At 64.9% G+C, this 25,564-nt stretch overlaps 14 protein-coding genes across 14 annotated transcripts; 6 read left to right on the forward strand and 8 right to left on the reverse strand.

Annotated features, from left to right (window-relative positions):
• Window positions 1-24: 24 nt before the first annotated feature.
• UTP18 (U3 snoRNP protein) lies at window positions 25-1,653 on the forward strand (the record flags this gene model as incomplete). The annotated part of the gene is made up of 1 exon (XM_060266207.1): window positions 25-1,653. The coding sequence occupies one exon, from the start codon at window positions 25-27 to the stop codon at window positions 1,651-1,653; it is 1,629 nt and encodes a 542-aa protein (XP_060122190.1).
• Window positions 1,654-1,655: 2 nt separating this feature from the next.
• On the reverse strand, window positions 1,656-2,927 carry MJAP1_002266 (uncharacterized protein; the record flags this gene model as incomplete). The annotated part of the gene is made up of 1 exon (XM_060266208.1): window positions 1,656-2,927. One exon carries the CDS (start codon window positions 2,925-2,927, stop codon window positions 1,656-1,658), a length of 1,272 nt encoding a protein of 423 aa, XP_060122191.1.
• A 657-nt stretch (window positions 2,928-3,584) lies between these two features.
• On the forward strand, window positions 3,585-5,639 carry NOC4 (Maturation and nuclear export of 40S ribosomal subunits interacting protein; the record flags this gene model as incomplete). The annotated part of the gene is made up of 1 exon (XM_060266209.1): window positions 3,585-5,639. One exon carries the CDS (start codon window positions 3,585-3,587, stop codon window positions 5,637-5,639), a length of 2,055 nt encoding a protein of 684 aa, XP_060122192.1.
• Window positions 5,640-5,706: 67 nt separating this feature from the next.
• Window positions 5,707-6,311, reverse strand: MTQ2 (peptide chain release factor N(5)-glutamine methyltransferase; the record flags this gene model as incomplete). The annotated part of the gene is made up of 3 exons (XM_060266210.1): window positions 5,707-5,716; window positions 5,739-6,084; window positions 6,107-6,311. 3 exons carry the CDS (start codon window positions 6,309-6,311, stop codon window positions 5,707-5,709), a joined length of 561 nt encoding a protein of 186 aa, XP_060122193.1.
• Window positions 6,312-6,380: 69 nt separating this feature from the next.
• On the forward strand, window positions 6,381-8,059 carry MJAP1_002269 (uncharacterized protein; the record flags this gene model as incomplete). Its single annotated transcript, XM_060266211.1, has 2 exons — window positions 6,381-6,572; window positions 6,599-8,059. 2 exons carry the CDS (start codon window positions 6,381-6,383, stop codon window positions 8,057-8,059), a joined length of 1,653 nt encoding a protein of 550 aa, XP_060122194.1.
• A 1-nt stretch (window position 8,060) lies between these two features.
• On the reverse strand, window positions 8,061-8,882 carry CAB5 (dephospho-CoA kinase; the record flags this gene model as incomplete). Its single annotated transcript, XM_060266212.1, has 3 exons — window positions 8,061-8,436; window positions 8,459-8,852; window positions 8,876-8,882. The coding sequence occupies 3 exons, from the start codon at window positions 8,880-8,882 to the stop codon at window positions 8,061-8,063; spliced, it is 777 nt and encodes a 258-aa protein (XP_060122195.1).
• A 38-nt stretch (window positions 8,883-8,920) lies between these two features.
• On the forward strand, window positions 8,921-11,305 carry MJAP1_002271 (uncharacterized protein; the record flags this gene model as incomplete). Its single annotated transcript, XM_060266213.1, has 3 exons — window positions 8,921-10,048; window positions 10,071-10,166; window positions 10,355-11,305. 3 exons carry the CDS (start codon window positions 8,921-8,923, stop codon window positions 11,303-11,305), a joined length of 2,175 nt encoding a protein of 724 aa, XP_060122196.1.
• On the reverse strand, window positions 11,306-12,751 carry GLR1 (glutathione-disulfide reductase; the record flags this gene model as incomplete). Its single annotated transcript, XM_060266214.1, has 1 exon — window positions 11,306-12,751. One exon carries the CDS (start codon window positions 12,749-12,751, stop codon window positions 11,306-11,308), a length of 1,446 nt encoding a protein of 481 aa, XP_060122197.1.
• Window positions 12,752-12,954: 203 nt separating this feature from the next.
• MJAP1_002273 (uncharacterized protein) lies at window positions 12,955-13,513 on the forward strand (the record flags this gene model as incomplete). The annotated part of the gene is made up of 2 exons (XM_060266215.1): window positions 12,955-13,433; window positions 13,459-13,513. The coding sequence occupies 2 exons, from the start codon at window positions 12,955-12,957 to the stop codon at window positions 13,511-13,513; spliced, it is 534 nt and encodes a 177-aa protein (XP_060122198.1).
• A 42-nt stretch (window positions 13,514-13,555) lies between these two features.
• MJAP1_002274 (uncharacterized protein) lies at window positions 13,556-17,674 on the reverse strand (the record flags this gene model as incomplete). The annotated part of the gene is made up of 1 exon (XM_060266216.1): window positions 13,556-17,674. The coding sequence occupies one exon, from the start codon at window positions 17,672-17,674 to the stop codon at window positions 13,556-13,558; it is 4,119 nt and encodes a 1,372-aa protein (XP_060122199.1).
• Window positions 17,675-17,707: 33 nt separating this feature from the next.
• Window positions 17,708-21,754, reverse strand: MJAP1_002275 (uncharacterized protein; the record flags this gene model as incomplete). The annotated part of the gene is made up of 1 exon (XM_060266217.1): window positions 17,708-21,754. The coding sequence occupies one exon, from the start codon at window positions 21,752-21,754 to the stop codon at window positions 17,708-17,710; it is 4,047 nt and encodes a 1,348-aa protein (XP_060122200.1).
• A 64-nt stretch (window positions 21,755-21,818) lies between these two features.
• Window positions 21,819-22,593, reverse strand: PUP2 (proteasome endopeptidase complex; the record flags this gene model as incomplete). Its single annotated transcript, XM_060266218.1, has 2 exons — window positions 21,819-22,546; window positions 22,569-22,593. 2 exons carry the CDS (start codon window positions 22,591-22,593, stop codon window positions 21,819-21,821), a joined length of 753 nt encoding a protein of 250 aa, XP_060122201.1.
• An 86-nt stretch (window positions 22,594-22,679) lies between these two features.
• Window positions 22,680-24,048, forward strand: ENT3 (Epsin-3, clathrin recruitment and traffic between the Golgi and endosome; the record flags this gene model as incomplete). The annotated part of the gene is made up of 4 exons (XM_060266219.1): window positions 22,680-22,682; window positions 22,705-22,883; window positions 22,940-23,160; window positions 23,183-24,048. The coding sequence occupies 4 exons, from the start codon at window positions 22,680-22,682 to the stop codon at window positions 24,046-24,048; spliced, it is 1,269 nt and encodes a 422-aa protein (XP_060122202.1).
• Window positions 24,049-24,056: 8 nt separating this feature from the next.
• On the reverse strand, window positions 24,057-25,335 carry MJAP1_002278 (S2P endopeptidase; the record flags this gene model as incomplete). Its single annotated transcript, XM_060266220.1, has 2 exons — window positions 24,057-25,190; window positions 25,213-25,335. The coding sequence occupies 2 exons, from the start codon at window positions 25,333-25,335 to the stop codon at window positions 24,057-24,059; spliced, it is 1,257 nt and encodes a 418-aa protein (XP_060122203.1).
• Window positions 25,336-25,564: the final 229 nt, after the last annotated feature.

Consider the following 25,564-nt stretch of genomic DNA (forward strand, 5'->3'; position numbering starts at 1 on the left):
AAAAAAGTGTTTGCGTCCCCCGTCATGAGCGAGCGCGGCGCCGGACGCCTGGAGGCTGAGGAGCAGCGGCTGTCGCAGCGCCTCTTTGGCGGTGCACAGACCGTGCGGAGCGTTGATATTGACAATACGGCAGAAGACGCGGACGACAGCGAGCTCTTTGCGCTCGATGTGGACGTCGCGGATGCCAAGCCGGAAGTGCGTGCGCCGGAAGCGGCGTGGGTCGACGCGGACGACGAGCGGATCATGGTGCCGCTCGCAGGCCCGAACGCACGCGCGCTCGACGGCAGCGTGCGGGGCACGAAAAAGCTGCGCAAACTGCGTGCGGCGCCGGACGAGCAGTACGTCAACGGCGCCGAGTACCAGCGCCGTCTGCGGAAACAGTACGAACGCATGCACCCGCGCCCGGCATGGGCCAGTGCGTCGCAAGGCGAGCCGAGCGCATGGAGCGCGCCGCTTCTCCGCGACCTGCTCTCGAGCGAGTCGGGGCTGGTGACCAAAAAGTCGAACCGTGCACACCTCTCGCCGGAGCGCCTCGAGGTCGAGCGCCTGCGCGATGCCAATGAGATGCAGGGGCGCGTCGCCGAGCCGGCTGCAATCGAGCAGGTGCAGTTCCACCCGAGCGCGCGGACGCATGTCCTGCTTACGGCGTCGCGCGACCGCCGTGTGCGCCTCTTTCAAGTGAATGGAACGACGAATCCGCTGCTGGAAACGCTGCACGTTCCCGATATGCCCATCAAGACGGCCCAGTTCAATCCCGCCGGCACGTCGGTGCTGATTGCGGGGCCGCGGCCGTACCTGTATGCCTACGATATCCGCTCCGGCAAGACGCTCTGCTCGTCGCCGTGGCGCGGTGCAGGGCGCGTCGTGTCCAGCGCGGGCGGCACGGAAGCCGATGCGGGCGCGGAGCGCGACCTGAGCTTTATTCGCTTTGAGCCGGGCGCAGCGTCGCGCATGGTCGCTGTCGGCGGCCGCCGCGGCCAGGTGCATCTGCTCGACTGGGGTGCGGGCGGCGCTGCGGCTCAGACCGGCGGCCAGCGCATTGGCGAGCTGCGCATGAACGCGCCTCTGGCCGGTATGGCCTGGGCGCCGGCCGGCGATGCGTACCGCCTCCTCACCCTCTCGACCGAGGGACGCGTTCACGTATGGGACATGCGCAGCAGGGCGTGCCCGGTTACCGCGTACGATACGGGCCTCTTTGGCGCCAAAGGCCTCGAGGCATCGCCCGCTTCGTCCCTCGTCCCGTCCACCTGGTCGATCGGATCAAACAGTGGCGTGGTGAACGTGTACGGTGGTGCGGATGAGGGTGCGACACAGAGCTCGACGCTCGATGCGCTCCTTGCGACGCCGGCCGAGGCGCCGGTGACGGACGATGTGCGCCTGACGCCCCGCAAGGCGCTCGGCAACCTCACGACGGCGATCACCACGATGCAGTACAGCCACGACGCGCAGCTCCTTGCGCTCGCATCGCGCAACAAGAAGGACGCGCTGCGTGTTGTGCACGTTCCGACGCTGCAGACCTATGCGAATTGGCCGACGGCCGGCACGCCGCTCGGCCACGTCACGACGCTCGACTTTTCGTCGGAAAGCCAGTATATGGCGATCGGCAACAGCCGCGGACGGGTGCTGCTCTACTCGTTGCGCCCATATGTGTAGAATTACAGGAGGATCCATAATCCACGCGCTATACCAGTCAGCAGAGCCGCGGCGGCGGCAGGAAGGCCGACGAGCGTCGTCTGCAGGACCCAGGTGTGCCACGCACGGGGGACCCAGGGGTTCGGATGCGGCGTTGTGGGGTCGACGAGACGCACAATCGTCTCGGTGCATGCCGTGTTGCCGTAGAGGTCGCGCGCACGCACCGCGACACGGTGCTCGCCACGCGTCGGCTCGGCGGTAATGTTCCACGCACCTTGCAGCGACAGGTGGCCGAGCGACGTGCGCGTCGCACAGTACACGAGCCCGCGCTCTTTTTCGTCAAACTGGCTCTTGAGCTGCGCACGCAGCGCATTCCCGCCGGCACTCGCAACAACGAGCGTCGGCACATAGTGCGCCCACAGCGACGTATTCGGCGCTAGGCGGCTGTGCTCAAACGCGCGCCGCCAGTATGCGTCTTTGGCAGTGCACAACGCACGAGAGGTGCGGGGTGCCGCGGACCAGTCGAGCGCATAGAGCGCAATCGGGTCGTAGGCGTCGTCGACGTCGCCCAGCGTCTCTTCAAACGCCTGGAAGGGACTAAAGATCTCCACTTCTCCAGAGAGCGGCATTGGGTGCGCCGCGGCGTGCCGCGGAAAGGCAAGCGGGGGGGTGAGGAGCGGCGTGCGGCTCGCAGGCGCAAAATAGACCTGGCGCGGCTCGGTAAAGGGCGGCGCACGGGATGGCGCCTCGCGTGGCACAAGCGCCAGCTGGGGGTGGTAGTACGTCCACGCCTTTTCGGGGTCAAAGCACGGCGCACCGGGTGTATCGCACGGAATGCGCCCGACACGCACCTCGAGGCGGCGGAAGCGGTACGGGTACGGCAGAAAGCCTTGCTCTTCGTACCGCTTCGGCGGATCGGCCGGCGGTGCGTGACTCCACGGCATGAGGCTCAACTGCGTGCGGTGCGCCGTTCCAAGCACTGATCCGGCTTGCACGCTGTCGCCTGCACGCACTTGCGCCGTGCCGCGCTCGATGCCAAAGACTTGGTAGACCATGCCCCACTCGTCGCGGACCATGACGCACCAGTCCAGCTCATTGTTGCGCGTGGCCTGCGGACCGGAGGTCGGCGGGCGTACGTAGGTGTACGCCGCGCTCCATACGACCGTGCCACGCACCGGCGAGCGTAGATAGACGGGAGCGCCGCCGGTACGTGTCCGCACCGTCACGCCCCGCGCCCACGAGCTATTTTGTGCGTAGGCATGCAAGCGCGACCGGGGAAGGAATGGGTCCTGCATCGTTCCACTGATGCGGACCGCGCGCCCATCCCATGAGCCGTTGTGTGCGTTGCGCACCACAAGTCCGTCGCGCGTCGCCGTATCAGCCGCTGCAATCGGCCAACGTGCGCGACGTTTTGGCGCAAGGGACAGGTGGCCGAGCCACCATGTGCGCTTGTATTTTGGCGTGCGTAGCGTGAGAACTACGCTCCGCAGGCTGTCCCCTAGTCGCTCGTCCATGAGCCAGGTCAGGGGATCGGCGCGCTGTGCGCCGTGCTGCAAGGGTGCGATAGGAATGCCTCCGTCCGGGTGCCGATCGGAGGCCGAGAGGTGGTGTACATAGGCACTCGCATGGGCTCCTTGTACATCCTGCACCTCACATGCCTCGATCGATGTCGCATTGGGCGCAACGCACTCGGCGACCTCGGCAGCGGTTCGCACCCGCAGTGGATGGATATGTAATGTTGTATTGTCGACAAACGAAGAGTCGACGTACAGCGTCAAAGTCGGCGCGTGTGGAAGATTGATAAAGAGCCCTTCGTGCGAGAGGCGAGCCGACGCCGCGCACTGTGCTGCGCGGGCGACCGCCAGCACCCACAACACAGCCCACGCCCAGGCCACCATGCGTGGTGGAGGTAGTGGAGGGGTGGAGGCGTAGCGGCTTTTTTTCTGTCTGCGATGAAGCGAGGAGCAAGCGAGGCGCCGCTGGAGCGCGTCAAGGCCATCCAGGCGCAGCTTGCTGCGTCTACCGATTTAAACCCGGTCGTAGAGCTGCAGGAGATTGTGCGCTCACTGCATAAGCAGCTCGTCGACGGCGACGAAGACAGGTCGCACCTCAAAGCACTCACGCTGGCCGTTCGTGTAGTGTCGCAGAGCTTTGTGGCGCTCTGTGCATCCGGAACGCTGGATGTGGCGCATGTAACCGATGCTGGACGCCTCGCGCTTGGCGAGGCGAGTGCTGATCCCGCCGCACAAGTCGCGCGCTGGCTCAAGGAGCAGTGGAATACCTTTATTGACTTGGTGCACGAGACACTTCTCTGCTCGCCCGTGTCGTCGGTGCGCCTCGCGGCTCTCGAGGTAAGCATGGCACTCGAGTCGGCTGCGTCCGAGGCGCTTGCCTCCGACGAGGCCGGTAAGCATACAGGAAAGTGGTCGACGTCGCCGTTCCGCCTCCTCGTCCGCACGCTACTTTTCCGCGACGTGGCAGAGGACGTAATTGATGCGCTTGCCGAGTCGTACCTCGAGGTTTACGATGATGTGCGCTACTCGTTCTGCCGCGAAGTGAGCCGCATCCTGCGCGCAATTCCGGATGCGAGCGCAATGAACCAGCATGTCCGCTCGCGCGCGCGCACGCTGCTGGCACGCATCACTGCAATTCCGACCAAGGAGTCGCACCTCAACAACTTCCTTGTGCCGCACCTTGCCAAAGCCCCGCCGAAGAAAAAGGCCAAGAAAAGTACAAAGCCCAAGTTTGGCGAGGACGGCGAAGGAAGCGACGACGAGACGATCAAAGAGGCTGAAGAGTCTGCGCCGATGTTTTCCGACACGGACGAGGAGATGGACGAGGAGCCGAGTGCACCTGTGTCTGGCCACGGCCGTCGCTCGCGCCAGCGGGGCAAGGGGCTACGTGAGTCGATGCACGGCCTTGCTGCGCAGCGCCAGGCTTTTGCCGCTGCGTGGCTGAGTTTGCTGCTGCCTGCGTCGCACGTCGACGCGAGTGGCGCGACCGTCGTCCATGGTGGCACCTTTTCCCTCGCCGAGACGCACGACACGCTCGTGCGTCTGCATGCACAGATTCTTCCCCATCTGCCCAAGCCGAATATGCTCCACGACTTCCTTGTCGACTGTCTGGATGCGCGTGGGACGACTGCGCTGCTTGCGCTGAATGGTCTGTTTACGCTGATTGTGTCGCACAATCTCGACTACCCCGCCTTTTACACTCGCCTGTACGCACTCCTCGATGCGTCGGTGATGCATACCAAGTACCGCTCGCGCTTCATGCGCATGCTCGACACGTTCCTGGGCTCGTCGCACCTCCCGGTTGCGATTATCGCGTCGTTTCTCAAGCGCCTGAGCCGACTGTCGCTGCGTGCGACGCCTGCGGCGATTGTCGAGATTGTGCCGTTTGTGTGGAACCTGCTCAAGCGGCACCCCAGCTGTATGCCGATGATCCACCGCGAGTGGGAGGGCGACCATCTTGCCGTCGGCCCCAGCGGTCTGCAGGACGGATTTGATGCGCGCGAGCCGAACCCCTTGTACACGGGCGCGCTGGAGAGCTCGCTGTGGGAGATTGCGTCCTTTGGCGCATTCCGCCTCAGTCAGACGCAGCAGCAGCGTGGCGGCGATGCCGGCGGCGACACGCACTACCTCGGTGCGGTGACGACCTTTGCGAGCATCCTTGCCGAGCCCTTTACGCAGCAGCGCTATGTCCTGGAAGAGTTCCTCGACACGACGTACGGCACACTCTTTGACAACGAGGCGCGCAAGACGCTGCAGCACAAGGAAAAAGCCAAGCGCCGTGCGCCGCCTGCGACCGAGCCGCTGGACGTGACGCTGGCCGTGCCGCCCATGCTGCCCGGCAAGTCGGGCAATGTCGACGTGGCGATCCGCCGCGAGACGCGTAAGCGCCTGCGGCACTATGCCTTCCCCACACAAGATAAGGAAGAGCTGGACGAGGCGCGGCGCGCGACCATGTCGTACGATGCGGTGGCCGAGCTATGGACGATGGCCTAGGGCTTAATGGCACGTAGAATATGGAGTAGCTCACGATTTGCACGCCTTTTGAGGACCACCTCGGCTTCTAGGCCGCGCTTTTGCAGCTGTGCCACGAGCCCGTCCGGGTCGTTTTGCTTGATTGCGACCAGGTACAAGCGGCCGCCCGGCGCGAGAGACTGCTCGATGAGCCCCTGGTCGAGGATGCGCTGGAGCAGCGCCGTGCCGTACGTGCCACCCGCCCACGCGCCGCCCAGTGCCGCATGAGCCTGCGCTGCGGACTCTTCCTCGTCGCTCGTCACAACGTACGGCGGATTGAACAGGAGAAGGTCGACCTGGCCGCTGGTGCGCGGCAGAAGGGCGTCGAGCGTCGACGTCAGCACCGGCTCGAGCGACACCTTGTTTCGTGCCGCCGTCTCCACCGTGCACTCTGTCGCAACCCGGTTAATGTCTGTGCATATGTAGGCTGCCTTAGCCTCGCTACCTACCCGCCGATGTCCCCACCATCTGTGCGACAAATGCCGAGACGCAGCCACTTCCGCTCCCGATTTCTACACAGAGCGTCGCATTCGCTATTTCTTTTGCATCTTCCTCCAATGCATCCATCAGCGCAAACGTGTCCTCGGCCGGATCGTACACCGCATCGGCGTACACGCCGCGCTGGACGTGCGCAATGTCCGGCGTCGGCTGCATCGTCGGCGGCGAACCTCCACACGCGCTCCTCGGCGTGTCACGTGGTTTTTCGGTCGTCGCGCCGCCACGATGGGGTCGACTGGTCCGGGAGGCAACGGCAACGTGCCGCCGAACATGCAGGGACGCGGGATTGCGGGAGCGGGTCTCCCACCGAACACGATGCAGGGGCTCCAGCCGCTGCTTGCGAATAACCCGGAAGGGCTCGCGGCGATCGTCAACGCGGCACGCGAGGGAAAAGTGAGCCCCGAGCAGCTGCAGCAGGTGCGTCCTCCGCCCGACTCACCCAGATCCGCGCGATTCTCGGACAGCAGCAGCAGCGCCAGGGTGCACAGGCGATGGGAGCACAGCGGCCTATGCAGCAAGGCTTTGCGAATGAGGCGGGCAGCTCGGCGCAGCAGCCCGGCTATCTCCAGCAGCCCGCCGCACAGGCCGCGCCGAAACCGCCGATGCAGGGACTCGGGCAGCACGCCCAGATGCCAAACCACGAGGCGATGCTCATGGAGCAGTTCAACAAGGTCATGTCGCCGCTCATGCTGAATATCTCGCACCTCGAGGCTTCGCTGCGGAACCCATCGATCTCGGCCCAGGAAAAACAGCAGCAACAAAACTTGTACAATGAGCTCAAGACGAAGCAGATGAACCTCGCACGCCAGGTAGCGCTTGCACGTGAGCAGGCGCGTGCAAAGGACCAGCAGCAATACCAGCTGATGTTGCAGCAGCAGCAGCAGCAGCAGCAGCAGCAGCCCCAGGCCCAGCAGCAGGCGGCGCCCGCTCAGCCTGTCGCTGCGCCGCAGTCCCAGCCGCCGCCGCAGGCGCAGCAGACAAAACCCGCGGCGAGCACCCCGGGCGCTGTGCCGTCCACGCCGCAGTCCGGCGCAAAAGGCACGCCGAAAAGCGCTGCGGCCGAAGTCCAAGGCACCAACACGCCGACGACGGAGCGCAATGCGCCCGAGACCCCGTCGGGCGCCACTGCGACTGGCATGCGCCCGAATGCGCAAAATGTCAACGTGTCGAGCAGCACGCCGCTGACCGGCATTGCTCAGCCCTCGTCGCTGCTGCCTACGGGCGGCAGTGCGCCACAGTCGTCGACCGGTGCGCTAGCGAACCTCATTGCGCAGCACACGTCGACGCCGCAGCCGTTCCCGAACGCCCAAGGACCGCACCCGACGCTGAACCAGGGCCTCGGCACGACGCCCGTCACCGGAACGCCGCCGGTGCTCGTGCGTCCGAACCCTCTTGGCCGCAACGGCAAATCGCTCAACACGCCGCGTGGTGGCCAGCACTGGGAGGATCTGCTTGGGATTGGTGCGGGCGACAGCACCGGTGTGGACGATAGCCTGAACCTCGGCCTGGACGGCGACTCGTTTTCGTCGAACCTTAACGACGTGCTTGGCTCGAGCAATGTCTCGCAGCTCGGCCTCGCGTCGGCCGGCGGCAACAACCGCCTGTTGACCAAGCGCAAGGTGCAGGAGCTGGTGAGCGAGATCGACCCCAATGAGCAGCTTGAAGGCGATGTCGAGGACCTGCTCCTGGAGATTGCCGACGAGTTTATCGAGAGCGTGACGTCGTTTGGGTGCCGCCTCGCGAAGCACCGCAAAGGCGACCGCCTCGAGGTGAAGGACATCCAGCTGCACCTCGAGCGCAACTGGAATTTGCGTGTCCCGTTCCCCGGCTCGATGCCGATTCCCCCGACGCGCGTCAAGGCGCCCAGTACGACGAAAGGAGGGGGCAGCAATGCCGCTACATAGTCTATACGTCCTTTTCCTCCTTCTCCGCGAAGCGCTGCTCCGCCTGCTGGTAGGCGATGCGCCGTGCATGCGCCACCGCCACCACGTAGCCCCACATGAGGCCGATTGGAGGCACGAGCCAGCAGAGCAGCCACGAGAGGAGGTGCAGCGGCTCGGCTTGCTCGAGCCGCCAGCGCGAGACGAGCGTCGTGACCTCGGTGCGCACGAGCTCCGACGCGCCGTCGGCCTCGCTCGAGTTGTCAATGACTATGTCCGCGTACGCGAGCTTGGACGCGAGCGGAAGCTGTGCGGCGAGACGCGCGCGCGCGTCCTCCTCGGTGAGGCCTTTGCTCTGCCCGTCGCGCTGGAGCATCCGGTGCAGCTGCTGCTTGTCCGTGCTGCGTGAGCAAGAGTACGTACCACCACACCAGTACCGTCTGCGAGCACCACTTGTACAGGCCCGCCTCGATCAGGAGCGGCGTGTCGACGACAACAAGGCGCGTGCCTAATAGCCAGAGCTTGACGAGGCGCCACGCCATGACGCGCCGGATTGCCGTGTGCGTGATCGCATTCAGCTTCTTTGTCTCTTCCTTGTTTCCGAATGCGCGGCGGCCGAGCTCGGCGCGGTTCAGCGAGCCGTCGGCGTTCAGGATGTCGTCGCCAAAGGTGTGTGCGAGCCGCTTGAGCGTCGACGTGCCGGGCTGCACGACCTCCTTCGCGATCTCGTCCAAATCAACCACGGGGACATTGTGGCCCTGTAAAAGCCGCGACACAGTCGACTTGCCCGAGGCAATTCCGCCAGACAATCCCACGACTGGTCAGCGCACGGATACGTACCGATCATGGTGCGGGGAGCGCATCGGCCTCCACCTTTTTTTCACCATGGGCGACCAACTGCAGGTGGACCCTGCGTGCCAGTGCCCGGTGCGCCCGGTGGACGGATACGTGAGCCGGGGGGACCGCAAGCCATACCTCTCGCATCTGCTGCAGCCGAGCGCCTCGCCGCAGCATCTGCTCGCGGTGAGCGACGTGCCGGCGCTGCTCCTCTTTGACAAGGCGCGGCTTGCCCAACCTATGCGCACGATTCCTGTGCCGGCGGACGAAAACATTACTGGTGTTGCGAATGTCGAGTACGCGTCCGCGGCATGGGCGGGCTCGTCGCAGGCCGGCTACATTGCGCTATGGGATGCGCGCTCGCAGAGCGCCGACGCGGTACGCCTCGCTGGCCCTAGCGGCGCACCGTACCTGTCGGTCGCCGCGAACGGGCCGCACATTGCCGCAGGTACCGAGCTCGTGGGAGCCGATGCCGCGATTGATTTGTGGGATATGCGGAATCCACAGACGCCGCTGTGCACGTACGGCGACGTGCACTCGGACGATATCATGACGCTGACTTTTCACCCCGATGCCGCGGCGCACCCTAATATCCTCCTGAGTGGCGGTATGGATGGCCTCGTGAGCGCAATTGATACCACGATCGCGCAGGAGGAGGATGCTGTGATCTCGGTGGGAAATACGGATAGCAGTCTTGCGCGCGTCGGCTTTGCGACGCACGCACCGTCGTACCGCTACGCGCCCAAGACGCCCCCCACCGATGTGGATCTGGACGAAAAGGACCTGGCACTCAGCACCGATCCCCGGCGCACGGCGCTCGGCCCGGTGTATGCGGTGAGCAACATGCAGACGCTCGGCGTGTGGGACGCGGACAAGTTTGACTGTATCGTATCCGACGTCGCTGTGCGCACTCCTACGAGTTTCCGGCCACCGTGGGTTACCGACTATGTTGTAGACGCCGGGAGCGTACTGCCTACACCGATCGTGGCCGATGCTGGCACCGTGCGCATTCCCATGATGGTCGGCGACCAAGAAGGCGGCGCGGCGCTCATCAGCGTGGACGTCGACGCGAGCGACGCATCTGCGCAGTGGACGCTGCACGCGCGCCTTCCCTGCGCACAGACCTCGAGCCAGGCGCATTCCGACATTGTGCGCAGCGTTGCATGGGATGCGAATGTAGGTACCTCGACTGACCCAGACGCAGCGCCTCTTTACCGGTGGCGAAGACGGCAAGCTCCTCGCTTGGGCACTCGACGGAAGCACGCCTCAAGCAGCGCACCATCTGGTGCCCGACGTAGCCGACGCGCCGGCGTCCACGCCGCCCGCTCGGCACAAGCACCGGACGCACGGGGCAACGCCGAAACGCCGTTACACGCCATATTCATAGCCACGTGGTTTAACCCCGCACCGATGCTGTCCCTCCTCCGACGGTTTGGGACCCGAACAATGAACTACCCGACAGCAGAACCTGGTGCTTTACAGCAGCTTGGCCCGCTGCTATATGTGCGGCACCCCGTCTCTCAAGCCCCGCCGCAGCCGCACGCGCCGTGTGCGGTTATGGTGTGTGGCTGGATGGATGCCCAGCTGAAGCACGTCGACAAGTATGCGAAGCCGTACTCTGAGATGTATCCCCATGCGACGGTGCTGATCCAGCTGTCCACCGCCAAGTCCGCTTTTTTTACGACACGCGAAGGTAACCGCCCCGAGGCCGAGACGTCGCTCGAAGTGCTCCGCTCGGCCTCAGACCGTGCGCGGAGCATGGTGCCTGGCGAGCGCCCGACGGTCCTGTTCCACTCCTTTTCAAACGGTGGTTTTATTCCGCTCATGACGCTCCTGTACTTTGGGTGCAAGGACCCTATGCGCCTCCCGCAACCGCTCGCGCACATTATGGAGTGCTCACCCGGCGTGCTGAGCGGCAAGACACTCGCGGATGCCATGACCGTCGCCGCAGACACCAGCACAATGTACGGTCGCACGAGCGAGTGGATGTCGCGTACGCTCAGCCGTGCGCTCATGGACGGAATTGCCGGCTACTCGCTGGCGCGCGGCCAAGAGCACCCTTTCGAGCAGGCCAAGCGCGAGTTCAACGAGCCGGCGACGTGGGCATGGAGCGATGCGCCGGCGCGAATTCCTCCTCGCCTCTATACGATGACGCTCGCGGACCAGTTCATTCCTCCTGACCGCGTCTACAAGCATGCGGCGCAGATGAATGCGGCCATCACTGGCCACGCCGGCGATGTGCCGGTGGTCGACATGGAAGGCCTCGCGCCCGAAGACGTGCGCCTGAACAATGTCCCGGTGCAAATCTGCCGCTGGGAGCATGCGATGCACTGCGCGTTGGCTCGCCATGCGGGCCCTACGTACTGGACGGCGATCCGCCAATTCCTTACCTCGGTGGTGGCTACGGGTGTGGCACCGCAGAGCAAACTCTAGTTACTCTTGAACAGGCACATAGGTCGTAACCAGCTCCTCGGCACTAGTCGGGTGCACGGCGACCGTGTCGTCAAAGTCCTGCTTGGTCGCGCCCATCTTCACCGCGATACCAACGGTCTGGATCGACTCGTCGGAGCCCATGCCGACCATGTGCACGCCGACGACCTTTTGTTCCTCGCCGACACACACGATCTTGTACGCTGCGGGCATCTTGTGCGAGAGGAGGCCGTAGTACATCGGTGTGAAGCGCGTGCGGTAGATGGTGATCTTCTCGCCCGCAAACTTCTCGCGCGTCTCGGCCTCGGTAAGGCCGACGGTGCCCGCGGCGGGGTGGCTAAAGATGGCCGTGGGGATGTTGGTGTAGTCCAGGTGGTCGTCCTTGAACTTTTCCGGGCCAAACAGGCGGTTCGACAGGCGGCGGCCTGCGGCAATGGCCACCGGCGTGAGCTCGGCCTTGCCCTGGATGTCGCCCACCGCATAAATCTTGGCAGCGCTCGAGTTTTGGTACTTGTCGACCACAATGCTGCCCTTCTGGTCAGTCTTGACGTCGGCCGCCTCTAGCCCGAGGTTGGCCGTGTTGGCGTGGCGACCGATCGCCCAGATCAGCGCGTCGACCTCGATCGAGCTGCCCGTGTCAAAGTGCACCGTGAGCGGGCCGCCCTTGGCACCCTCGACACGCTTCACGTTTGTGTTCTTGTGCAGCTTCAGACCAGTGTTGTGCATCACATCCATGAGCGTGTCCGAAATGATCGGGTCGAACGCACGGAGAACCTTGTCGTGGCGGATCGCGAGGTGCGTCTCGGAGCCGAGGGCGTTGAGCACGCCCGCCAGCTCGACGGCAATATAGCCCGCGCCGACGACCAGCACGCGCTTCGGCTGCTCGCGCATCGCAAAGAAGCCGTCCGAATCGGTACCGAGGCTCGCGCCCGGAATGTCTTTGTCGCTCGGCAAGCTCGGCCGGCCGCCGGTGGCGATGACAATGTGGTCGGCAGAGATGGTGATCTCCTGTTTGAGCTCACCGTTAGGCGACGGCGAAACCCGCACGCGGCCGTGGCCGAGGAGCTTGCCGTGGCCAGAGATGTAGTCGACCTTGTCCTTTTCGAGGTTGCGGTCGTAGATACCGTTGAGGCGGCGCACGTATGCGTCGCGCTTCTCTGCGAGGTAGTTCCAGTTGACCGTCGGGACGTTGAACGACTTGCCGGCGTCCTCGAAGCCGTATTCGTGCGCCTCCTTGAGGTGCTCCTGGAGATCGGCGGCGTGCCACATGAGCTTCTTCGGCACACATCCGACGTTGACACACGTTCCGCCGAGAACGCCAGACTCTTCAATGACGACAGCCTTTTTGCCGTAGGACGCCGCACGACGGCTGGCGCCCATGCCGCCAGAACCGCCACCAAGGACGATCAGATCGTAGTGCGACTCGCTGGGAGGGTTTACCGGAGGCATGGCGCGGGAAGCACTCGTGTGAATTCGAGGTGCGAGATGTACAGAGACCTGATCCAACCGCCGGATAGGTGGTTGCTTGGAAATCGCTCGAAAAGTGCCGCGTGCAAACAGGACGGGCAACGGGCGCAAGAGGGGCAACTCGCACGGCATCCACGTCGACGACGTTATCCCCGGATCGGCACGTGGCGCCACGTGTTTCTACCATGCCGCCGACAACGCCGATGCGGGGCTACAGTGGCGTGCGCACCACGCCGTACGACGCAGAAGCACGGGGATACGAGACACAGGCGGATGCGGCCCCGACATCGTACCGCGCGGATATCGCCGCTCGTGGACGCCGGCCGTTCCACCAGCCAGGGCTGTTTTACAAGGACCTTCGCCTGCTCATGTACGCCTACGGCGACGTGCCGAATCCCCAACCGGACTCGATTTCGGTCTTGGAGGAGATGACGGTCGACTTTCTGACGGACCTGTGCCTGCGCGCGGAGCCGTCCGTGTACACACTCGGCCTCACCACGTCGCAGCAGGCTGCGGCCGCGATCGAGAGCGGCGAGCCGCCTTCCTCGTCGCTGCGCGGCCACCCACCGGCGATCCAGACGCATCGCCAGCGCGCCAAGCTCGATGATATCAAGCACGCGCTGCGCCACGACCGCAAGAAACTGGGGCGTCTTGAGCAGCTCCTGTACGCCGACAAAATGGTCACCGAGGCCCGCCGCATCGGCGGTGTCGAAGACGTTGCGGCGAGTGCAGGCGCACTCGTAAACCCGCCGGAAGAGCGCCCGAGCGAAAAGGGGAAGAACAAGGCTACGTAGATACCCAGCGAGCGACATCCGCGTCGCTCGCACCAAGATAGCGGACAAGATCGCCTTGCACGGCCGCCGGCGCATCCGACGAAAAGAGCAGCCGGCCCAGCGCGTCGCGGTCAGGATACGACCCGGTGCCAAAGAGCGCATGGGCCGTGTGGTGCAACGCAATGCGGTACAAGAGGGGCTGCTGAGGCGTCACCTGGCCAGAGCGCAGCGCCTGCGCATAGCATCCCAGCACGATGCGGTCCGTCTCGAGGGGGTGCAAATAGCCCGCGACACGGCGCTCGACCGGGATACACAGCGGCGCACCCACACCGGGCGCCGCACTGTCGGACGACGGGGGGGCGCCACCAGTGCTCACCGGCGCATCCTCGACCCGCGTCGTAATGGTCCGGAGGAGGTGGGCATAGTCGCTCCACAGCAAGCGCCGGTAGTCCACCGCATAGGTCATGGCAAGGGGTGGGAGAAGCGCGCGTGCAAAGACGGGGTCACCAAGCGACACGGCATCGTACAGCCCGATAAGGTCCGTATACAGCTGGTAGAACGACACGCCAGTGCGCAGCGCGTCGGCCGCGTCCTCGAGACTGACAGTGGGGCACTGCGCCGCTGCACAGTCGGCAAGGTGCATGAGCGTCTGCAGCAGACGGCGCACGGGCTTGGTCGCGTACAGATCGCGCCCAGTCGCCGCGCCAGAGTATTTTTCCGAGTGCGCCTGGTTCTGCTCGAGCAAAAAGACCTTGATCACGCCGAGCCAGACGTGCGCGGCTTGCATCAGCGAGGGCAGCGCGGCGCCGAGCGACGCATGGGCGACACGCACGGCAAGCTGCAACGTCGCCGCTACAATGTCCGCCTCGCTAAAGTCCCAGTCGGCGGGCAGGCCATCGGCGCGGTTAAAGACGCGCGCCTCGCCGCTGTGCAGCAGATCGTCAAGCGGCGCAAAGGGCCAGTCGTGCCGCAGAGGAAGGCCGGACGAGGACGCCTGCCACAGCGTCGCCCCTGTCACACTGTCCGACTCGGGAAGCCCGGCAGGGAGGGGGGTAATGGCAAGGCTGGGGGGCATCGTCGCAGAGAGCTGCAGCGTCTTGACGAGCGAGTAAGACGTGGCAGGCGGCGTGCCGGCACGTTGCAAGAGGTCCTCGAGGAACGGCGCAAGGACCGTCCAGATACGTGCGTCCCAGCGCTGGACAAGCGTAGTAAGGAGGCGGTGCGCGAGCGCGCCTTCCTCTGGAGGAAGGGCTACGAGCGCAAGAAGCGAAGGGATCGCAGGCGAGGCGCTTTGGCTCGGGGGCGCATCGCTCTCAAGCGCATCGCTGGTATCAGTAGGCACGGGCGCTGCAGACGCGTCCGAGGCTTCCTCCTCGTTGGCGTCCTGCGTCGCGACACCCTCCACTGCTCCTGTCATGCCCACACTTTCCATGCACGCAGCAAGAACGACGACCTGCGCAGCCTCGGACGTGCCGTCCACGCCGACGATCGGCATGCTGAGCACATCGATAAGCGGCGACGCAAGAATCGTGTGCTGCACTTCTGCACATAGCTCCTTGTCGGTCCATGCCCATGGTGTCGCTTGCATGAGCTGTGCTACGGCGCCCGCAAGCTTGGCCATCGGCACTAGCTCCAGAATCGCCTTGGCAGCCCCAGCAGCGTCGCGCTGCATGCGGCTATGCTCGAGCGCGGCAAGCGCAACAGGCAACGTTGCCTTGGTGTTGTGCAAAAGCGTTTGCACCTGCTGCACAACGCGCTCTTTTCCGTCCATTTCGAGCAGCTCCGGCTCGAGCTCGCGTGCGGCATACGCCCAGCTCGCAATGTGCTCAATCGCCGCCGTCTTGGCCACAGCCGGTGTCTGCGCGAGGCACGCGACACTCCAACGCACCCATTCGCGCACCGCTGGCCAGTTCACGCCAAGGTCGCCGTGTCGCGGCCCTTGGCGTGCTAGGTGCGTCCACACAGCGAGCATCTCGAGCACGGCTGGCGCTGCGCGCTCCTCCGACGTCGCGGCCCAGTCACCGAGGCGCTGGAGTGCGGGCCATGTCTCCCGGACGCTCGTGCTACACAGACCATACCGCGCAAGACAGGTTACAATCCGCACAGCGAGGAACAGCAGGATCTGCTCCTGCACTTGGACCGGCCCTTCCGGTGTGCCAATAGGAGGAAGGACAAGGTAGCGCAGCACGCCGCCAAGCACGCCTTGGCCCATCAGCTCTTCGGCAGTGTGCTTTGAGCTCTGTACAGAGCGCAGGATAAGCGCAAGAGCATGCGCCGACGGCCACGTCGAAACGTCGCCAAGAGGCCATGCCCGCGCCGTGCCCCCGAGCTGAGCAATGAGACGCACGGCGTGGGGGTGCTGCGCAAGGCGCTGTGCGGCCTCCGTGCTATGCACCACGAGGAAAAAGAGAATATCCAAGAGTGCCGCGCGCGTCTCGACAATGTCGGCGGCTTGGTGTGTGCCAATCGCCGCATCGTCCAGCGCGGCATGGGCAGCCGCGAGCGAGTCGAGCGTCGCAAGCAGGTCTGTCTGCAGCAGCGTCGACGCCCAGTCGCGGCGCACCAGCTCAATGTAGCTCGCGTCTGTCTCTGCGTACGCCCCGGGAGCCTCGCGCGGCGTCCATGCCCCTTCGGGCTGCAGCGCTGAGAGCCAGAGCCAGTCAAGGCGCGGCGGCGCACTGACCGGCAGCGCACCGAGACGAACCGCGTCGCTCGGCGCATAGACGCTGATGGATGCAAGTGCCGACGCAAGGCACGTCATCGCGGCATTGCGCACACTGCGCTGGCGGTCGTTGAGCAGCCAGCGTGCGCTCAGGAGAATGTTGGCCCGCGGTGTGCTACCGTCTGCATCGAGCGCAGCGTTGACGAGCGGATCGGCCTGTGTCCCAAACGTGGCGCCTGCGAGCCCGTTGGCGAGGCGCTGGGGGTGCAGCGACAAGATGCGCCCAAGCACCTGCAGCGCCATGGTCCGCTGAGCGGCTACCGAGCTCTGCACGAGATGCAGAAGCTCGTCAATGGTATACCCCGGCGCATGCTGCTCAGCACCGTGGTGGTGCAGTCCAGCGAGGTATGTGTGGTCCGTGGACGGCGCGGTGCCAGGGCGCCAGCTCACCTTGCCGCCAAAGTCAAAGCGGACCTGAGGGGCAGAAGGCGCCGTGTCTTCGGACACGGTCCACGCCAGCGACGGGTTCACCGTTTCCGGCTCGTCGGGAAAGTACTTCGCACGGAACGCCTCGAGCTCCTCTGCCGAAGCGTTCTGGGGCGCAGGCGGAGGCTTCTGCGAAGATTCCAGGTCGACGTCAGCGAGGCGCCGCTCGAGCGCAGGCCACCCTTGCGCGGCAGGCGCAGCAGGCGCCGCCGGCTCTGACATGCCGCCTTCATCTGTCTCTTGTATGCCGCGGCGCGCCTTGAGCTTCGCGAGAGCGTCCGCGCCAAAGAATGCCATGGCGTCCTGTAGCTCCTCTTCGACATTAGTGTAGCTCATGTGCCGTACTTTTTCAGCATTCTCGGCGGCGACCGAGTCGAGGAGCGACGTGACCTGGTCCGGCGGAGCACCGCCGCCGGGGTCGCGCGTGGGATCCGGCACAAATGGAGCAGAGGAAAAGGAGGGCGCAGCGGCGGGTGCGGCAGGGTGTGCACTGTCAGGCTGGGCGGGTGGCGCTGTCGTTTCCTGTACGACTTCGCGCCTCGCCGAGCTACCGGGGCTCGCAACACTCTGCCCCTTGGACTTGAGCAGGCGCGAGCGCCGAAAAGCAGACATGGGCTTGCCGTCCTCGTCGAGACCATCGTCGAGGGCACGATCCATTTCGCGCTCGGCGCGGAAGCGCGATGTGCGCGGCGCCGTACGCCGCTCATGCCCCGCATTATCATCCGCACGCTCGCGGATCGCACCCATCACCGGCACGTATGGCTTCTCTACAGGCGGAGCGTCCTCAGGCATGGACGCATCGGCCGTTTCGTGGGCCCCTGCACTGTCAAAGCGCACCTGCTTCGCCTCTTTCTTCTCGACCTGGGGCGGAGGTTTGCGGACGACAGAGGCGGCCGCAGGCCACTGCATCAGCGCGTCCTGCCCATCGTCGTCGACCTCGGCAAGGTCGACGAGCCGCGGCCGAACCTGCTCGTGTCGTGCCATGGTGGACAATGCTACGATCGGGCCCGATCGATTCTATACAGCGAGGCGCTCGTTAGGGCGCAGGTCGACCCAGTAGGTGTCCGGCGTGAGCGGGTCCACAGCGTCGACGCACGCAGCGCTGTTGGTCATGTACGTCTCGCAGTGGAAAGGACGAGAGGTCGGTGCCACAGGTGCGATACGCACGCGCGGCAGGAGAAGCGAGCCGGCATGCACCGGCAGCAGCGTCGCACGGAGCGTGTGCGTGCTGCTGAGGCTGTCGGCAGGAAGCACGAGCGTGCCCTTTTTGTCGCCCCATACGAGCCAGTGGACATAGTCGCCCGCAATGTTGTACTGCAAGTGGGCTTTTGGTTTCTGCGCAGAGGATGCGTCGGAGGAAGTGTCGGTCGGCGTGTCGGACTCGGCAGCGTCGGGCTCGGCGGCGCCGGCCTCTGGGGCCTTGGCCTCGGTTTTCGCAGCCTCAGCGTCGGTCTTGGGAGTTTCTTCTTCCTTTCCATGCGTGGCGACACCACTGGCCGCGACCGCGCTTTTCTCGGCGCCCCAGCAGAGCGACACTTGGATCGTGATTGTCACTTCGAGGGGCTGTCCGACCAGGACACGCGTCGAGTCCGCCTGCATCGTGACGGCGGCGATGGCATCGACCAGCGGCACTTCGAGCGGCAGCGACAGGGTGCGCCACTGCAGGCGCTCTTGCGCTGCATTCCAAGCGAGCCGCTGCGTCTCGGACGCGTCGCTAGGCGCCTGCACGGCCTCGCCCGAGGGAGGAACGAGCGCTGCAACGTCCTCTGGCGTCTTCATGCGTTCGTACAGCGCCTCGATCAGCGCAAGCATCGCCTTAGTTTTGGCACTGTCGCGCGGCCACCCCCAGCGTTGCGTGTGCCGCTGCCAGTACGCGGGGTCGTACGTGCCGATCGAATGCTGTCCGGTCCATGCGTACGCTTCCTCGTCCATCGACTCGGCGACGGTGTGTGCAATCGCCTCGTGCAGCAGGACAAGGTCGCCACCCGAGAGCGCCGAGTCTGGCTCGAGCGCCGCGAGGGCGTGCAGGACCGAGGCCAGCGCCTCGTCCCGCAGGCTGCGGTACGACACAGTGAGGCGGAACGGCTTCGCGTTGGCCGTGCGACGTACGCCGTCTTTGGGCGTGAAGCGCAAGAGGAATGCACTCGGCTCGTTCGGCGCAAGAACCGTCATGCCAGCCGACGGTACCTGGACACTGAGTTCGGCCTCCTCCGGCGCGACGATGCTTGGGGCCGCGGTGCGGGCATAGTGCCCATGGCTCGCCTCGAGCGTGAGGCGCGAGAGGATCTGGCTCAGGCGGAAGTGGTCCTGGATATGGATGCCGAGGGGCAGTGCAAGGCTGACCTGCAAGCGGCGCATGAGCGTGCGCTGCTCGTCGGCATGGCTCTGCGACGTATGGTAGCGCATCGCGACAATCATTTCAAAGTGCGCAGCACGCGGGATCGTCGCGAGCGGCAGCTCAATTTTGCACGTCGTGTGTGGCGGGACGTCGGAGAGGTGCAGCGTGCCTTCCTTTTCTGTGAGCGACGGCGTGCCTTGCGAGGCGCGCAAGGCGTAAGTCGCGGGATCGTATGGCGCAAACTGCACGCCCGGGCCTGGCTCGAGGACGAGCGACGCGCGGAGCGCATTGCGGCCCGAGTGCACCTCGAGTACCGCGTGGCGCTGTGCGTCGAAGCGCACATGCATCTGGGGCGACGAGTCGATGCGCGCCGCGTCGCCGTCCGCCGGCAAAAAGACACGGGGCCGGATGTACTCGTGCTGTTGTGCATCGGCGAGCGTCGAAAGCGACACGCCGCCCTGCACAATGTGCTCCAAAAGCACATGCTTGCCTAGGCGAACCTGCGTCGCCTGCAGGTGGAAGAATCCCGTGGCTGGCATCGGGCAGTACACCTTGGCATGCGAGACGCCCGGCTCGAGCGTCATGGCGCCGCTGCGGAACCACAGCTGGTTCTGCTGATAGTTGGATACGCATATACCGACGTCTGCGACCTCCAACGAGAAAGGGAGGTGCGAAATGACGTCGCACGACAGCCAAGCGCCATCGTCGTCATCGCGGCGCTCTGCGCGAAAAGCAGTGAGCTGAACGGCAAGGCCATTGTAGCCGACGAGCGTCGCGTCCGCCTGCAGCGCCTCGCTCGAGGCGCAGAGCTTGTCGAGTAGCGCCTTTTCATCGAGGTGGTGCGGCGCATGCGGCAGGCACCGCGTCGCGCACACCGCCTGGAGCGCGGTGATGTTGGCCTCGGTCCACGACGGCCCGTGGTCGAGCTGCTGGAGGCGCAGGCATGCGAGGTGCTTGGCGAGTAGCGCGCTGTGCAGCGGCCCCCACGATGCGAGGCGGTCCATCGCCAGGAGCTCGTCAAATAGCTTGGACGCGTCGTTGTACGAGCCCCGCAGCAGCTCGAGGCAGCTCAGAACAAACTTGAGACGGAACAGCCTGTTCCGCTGCTGGCTGAGCGAGGCGGCCAGGACCGAGCGGTGGATGAGGTTGCGTAGCTGCGAGTCAAACACGTCGCGGCTCGCCATTGCCTCGGCAAGCTCCTTGCGCGTGATGGGCGCGTCGGAAGGCTGTGCGTCCGGCGTGCGCCCTGCGAGTGCGAGTGAGAACGGCTCTTCGTTGGGCAGATGGCCGACGAGGATGCCGATGCGCAGGAGCTGCCGAATCGCCAGCTCAAGCAGCTCGGCCTTGGCGGCGTGGAATGCGTGCAGCTTCGCCGCGTCCTCATCGTCCTCGGCGGTCTGCTCGACGAGCCACGCCTGGCATTGCTCCACTGCATCGAGCGAGACGGAGAAGGACCAGGCCTCGACAAAGAACGGGGGCAGGCCTTGCGTGCCGTGCTGTGCGTACATTTGTGCGATGCTCGCGATAAATGCCGGCGTCGCCTGCATGACCTTGACGACGTGCCCCAGCGTGCCGAGGAGCATGGCCCGCTGTGCAAAGAGGTAGCAGCGCAGGTCAAACAGCGAGATGGTCTCTTGCTCGAGCAGCGACTGATACGGCTTGCGCAGCGGCCCGAGGAGCAGGAGGCTGTCGTCTCCCGGATCCGTGCCGCCGATGCGCTTGACGTGCGCACTGCCGTCGGCAAGCCCCACTGCGAGGCGCTGGTCGAGCTCGTCGTAGAGCGCGAGGCTGTCCTCCATCAGCTCGACACGCTCCAGCGTCTCGATGAGCCGTTCTGTGCGTGCGAGCGAGCCGCAAAAGCTCCAGCCTGGCTGGCCGTGCATCTGGTCGTACGCGGTGATGGTGCGGTCCTGGAGCTCGACGAGGTTGCCTATCGTGTTGGCGACGTTCTCCTTCATGCGCGCCATGAGCTCGATCCAGATCACCGGGTCGTTTGCCGGCACCTGTCCCCCCGCCGGGAGCTTGGCGAGGTGCACAACGCGCTCGTGCGTCGTCGAGTTAAAGTCGGCCTTGAGCTTTTCGAGGACCGTTCCCTTGTTCATATTGTAGAAGCGCCCCATCGCCCCCTTGGACGCGGCCGAAGCCCCCGACGATGAGGTGTGTGCCATGGCCGGGTGCATCCCAGCCCCCACGCTTGGCGGCGCGGGCGGCGTCGCATCTTGCATCGGGCGCACGAGCACGATGAGAAACTCGGGCTCGATCGACGCCTGCACCTCGCGCCCCTCGTCCTGCGTCACGCGAAGCCCTGCAAAGTCCTGTGGCATGCACGCCGGGAGCGACGCTATCCAGTTTCGCACTTCGTTGCGCACTTTGCTGCGGTACACGTCGTTGTCGTCGCAGGCGACAAAGAACAGGTGCACGCACGGCGTGCGCTCGAGCACCGGCTTGCGGCGGTCCGCATTCACCACGTTCTGCAACGGCACGAGGTCTACAGGAAGCATCTGCAGCGTGCGGATCGCATGGGGCGACAAGGCCACCGAACCCGCAGCGCGCGTCGCCGGGGGCCGCAGCGAGCGCGTGGCGGGCGACGGCCGCCAGTGCACGTTGCGCAGGGGAAACTGCTGCTTTAGCAGTCCTGTCACATGGCTCAGCAATGCCGCAGACTGCGGCGAGGTATGCGTCGCGTAGGTGACGCGAATCGCGCGTCCCTCTGACGCATCGCCCATGGTGGGGTCCACGAGGGAGCGACGCGCTGGAACCTCCACATCCCAGCGGTGCGGCTATGTGGGCCTACATGGCCTCGACGAGCTGCTTGAGCCGTGCCTCGTCGAGGATTTCAAACTTGCCCGACATGCGCCCGTCCTTGGCGGTGCGCGGTGTGACGGTTGCGAGCTGCACGTTGTGCTCGTCGAGTTTCTCCTCCATGACCTGCTTCAGGACGCGGAGGGTGAGGAGCGACGCGTCGTGCAGCGACATGTCCTTTGAGTACTTTTCCTGGAGCTCGCCCTGTGCACCCTCGGAGCCCGAGCCGATGGCCTTGGCCTCGTAGCGGACAAAGGTCCCCGACGGGTCCGCGTGGAAGAGCTGCGGCCCGTTTTCGTCGATGCCGACAATGAGGAGCGCCACGCCAAACGGCCGGCTCATCATTGCCTCGTCGCCCTCCGTATTCTCACCGAAGCGCAGCGCGAGGTCACACACGGCCTGTGCGACACTCTCGACTCGGATCTCTTCGTCGTAGACAAAGTTGTGGTTCTGGCTCGTGACACGCGCGTGGTCGATCATGGTACGCGCATCCGCAGTAAGCCCACTCATCGCAGCGCCGACGTGGGTATCGATCTCCATGATCTTCTCAATCGAGCTGGTCTCGAGGAGCGGCGACTGGACGCGCTTCTCCACGCCGAGCACGACACCTTCTTTCGTCGCGATGCCGACCGTGGTCGACCCCAGCTTGATAGCCTCCAGTGCATACTCTACCTGGAACAGGCGCCCTTCAGGCGAGAACGTGTTCACGCCACGGTCTGCGTTAGCCTTACTACCTACCGTACTCGGACCGCGTCAGAAACATGGTTGTGCGTCGTCACCGGCCGCGAGCCGATCACTGTTTAGTCAGCTGCCCGTGCAGCAACAGCAACACGGCTGACGAGCGCCATCATGGTACGTGCATAGCCTGACGCAGGACCTGGAGGAGATTGGGCAGAAGATCTCAAACTTGACCTTTTACGACATCAAGTCGTTCTACACGCAGGCCAAAAACTATGCGCTGAACATTTCCGAGATCGAGGCCAAGGTGCGCGAGGCAACCAACGACGACCCGTGGGGGGCCAGCTCGACCCTCATGCAGGAAATCGCGCAGGCGTACGTTGTTCTACTAACGCAGCACAAACAACTAGTTTGTATCTTTTCTGACCCAGCCATGACTTTAACGAGATCATGCCGACCATCTTTCGTCGGTTCATGGAAAAGGAAGCGCACGACTGGCGCCAGATTTACAAGGCGCTCCAGCTCCTCGAGTACATTGTGAAGCACGGCTCGGAGCGCGTCGTGGACGAGGCACGCGCGCACCTGTCGACCATCAAGATCCTGCGCAACTTTCACTACATTGACGAGCGCGGCAAGGACCAGGGCATCAACGGTAGGTCGGGAAGCTAATGCAGTGCGCAACCGCGCCAAGGAGCTCGCGACGCTGCTCTCGGACGTGGACCTGATCCGCGCAGAGAGGCGCAAAGCGCGCGCCAACAAGGCCAAGTACCAGGGCGGCGGCAATACCGACTTTGTGCCGGGCAGCGGCGGCGGCCGCTACGGCGGCTTTGGCTCCGACTCGTACTACGCGGGCGGCGCGCCGAGCATGCCGTCGGCCGGTTCGTCGGTGTACGGCGCATCGGCAGAGCCCGAGTACGACGAGTACGACGCGGGCGACGACGAGCACGCGACGCACTCGACGCCGGCCGCTACGTCGAGCGCCAAGCCGGCACAGCCCGCGGTCGCCGACCTGTTTAGCTTTGACGACGAGTCGAGCGCCCCGGCCCCGACCCCGGCCCCGGCCCCGGCCGCCGCGCCCTCGATCGCTTCCGGCGGCCTGGACGACTTTGACGACTTCCAGGCCGCACCAGCGGCCACCGCCCCGGCCCCGAAGCCTGCGCCGGCGCCGGCCAAGCCAGCTGCGCCGCCCGCCGCCAAGGGCAACCTGTTTGATTTCTTCGACGACGATGCGCCCGCCGCGCAGCCTGCCGCGCAGCCCGCCGCGGCGATCAAGGCGCCGTCTGCGCCGGCCGCGCCGGCCGCTGGCCCCAGGACGGCGAGCTCGACGGTGGTGCCGACACCTGCGCAAAAGCCGAGCACCGCAGCCACGTTTGACGATCTGTGGGCAACATCGCGTGGAAAGCCAGCGCAGGCCGACGACAAGGGCAAGAAGAGCATGGCGCAGCTCGCCAAGGACCAGACGAGCAGCTCGGTCTGGGGCGCCAACACCGGCGCCAAGCCGGCGGGAGGACAATCGAAAGACCTTTTTGATCTGTTGTAGGCTACATACTAGGAACGGAGTGTGAGCCACGTACTCCCTCCGAGGGCGACGACCATCAGGCCGATCGTGGTGTATTGCGCGACGGCCAGGACGCGGTGGACAAGAGGTGCCCACGGCGTGTCGACCGCGCCGCCTTCGACGTCGTCGGCGTCAAGCATATAGGTATCGGGGACGTCTTGGGCATAGTACTCGACCAAGGCCAGACGCAAGTATGCCCCGCCATCCAGGGATGGCAGGGGCAGCATATTAAAAAAGGCGAGGGCGACATTGACCATCACGACGATGATCTCGAGGTAGTGAATAAAAAGGGCCATGGTATCGGCGGCATTTGTGCCGACCGTGCCGAGGACCATCATCAAAAGCACAGGCAGCCGTGAGGGAGACACTTGAATGCTGCGCTGCATCGCATCAAAGGGGCCGCGCAGCACGACCAGCTCCGACGCAGGGCCTTGCTTCACTGCAACACGCCCAAGCAGTTCGTGTGCTGCAGGGCGTACGCACACGCCGCTGCATCCGCCTTCGCACCGCGTCGCATTCGAAAAGATGGCGACAGGGTCGAGACATGCCGAGGCCTGTGCCACAAAGCAAGCCATATCCGGCTGGGGCACCTGGCAGCATGCGCTCGACGCCGCCGTCCATGCGTCCTTTGCTACGCACCACCCGTCTTTGGACACGCCATCGCCTTGGAGAAAGGCGTCCCAAGCCTCGATGCGCTCGCGGGAGCCGAGTGCATCGAGCGCCGTGTCGTCTACCGCGGTGATGGTTGCGTGCACCGGCATCCACTGTGCGAGATTCGCATCGCCAGAATGCACGACGCGTAGCCCGTGCGCATCCTTCCAAAGAAGCCGCCCGATACCCAAGAACACGGCAACACGCAGGAGGAACAAGAGGCCCAGGTTATGTGCGACGCCGGCCGACACAATCCGCAGCTGCTCGCGCCTCGTGCACCGCCCGTGCATCTCCGGGAGCGCGACGTACGCTACCGGAAGAAAGGGAAAGACGACCGAAAGACCCATCGCATGCGGCTTGATGCGGTGCAGCGCAGCGGCGATTGCATGCCCGCTCTCGTGCACAGCCTGGCTCGCCAGCACCACGAGAAACAGGGGAAGGAGGATAGTGAACGGCACTGTCACCCCCGGAATCTGGGTGAGCGGCGCGACGTACGACCGGAGTAAGCCACGTCGGCGACGTGTCGCGTTTCGCGAGGTGCGCGGCCGGCAGCGTTAGGCGGTGGAATACCTGTAGCGACACAAAGCTCAGGATGCAGACCATGAGCACCATGAGCATGCCAGCCGCATATACCCCCGCATTGTAGAAAAGGCGCAGCACGCCGCGCGTGCGATCGCCGGCGACACGCTGCAGCCATTGCGAAGGCGCTGCATTCAAGCGGTCGGTCTCGAGCGAAAATGAGTACAGTGTCGCCTGTCCCTCGCACTGTATAGCCTCACACCACCGCTCGACCCATGCCACGAATGGCCTATGCCGCCGCAGTGCATGCGCCGCGGCCCACGCCCCC

The sequence above is a fragment of the Malassezia japonica genome, chromosome 3 (genome assembly GCF_029542785.1).
Source record: "Malassezia japonica chromosome 3, complete sequence".
In the NCBI taxonomy this organism is placed as follows: Eukaryota; Fungi; Basidiomycota; class Malasseziomycetes; order Malasseziales; family Malasseziaceae; genus Malassezia; species Malassezia japonica.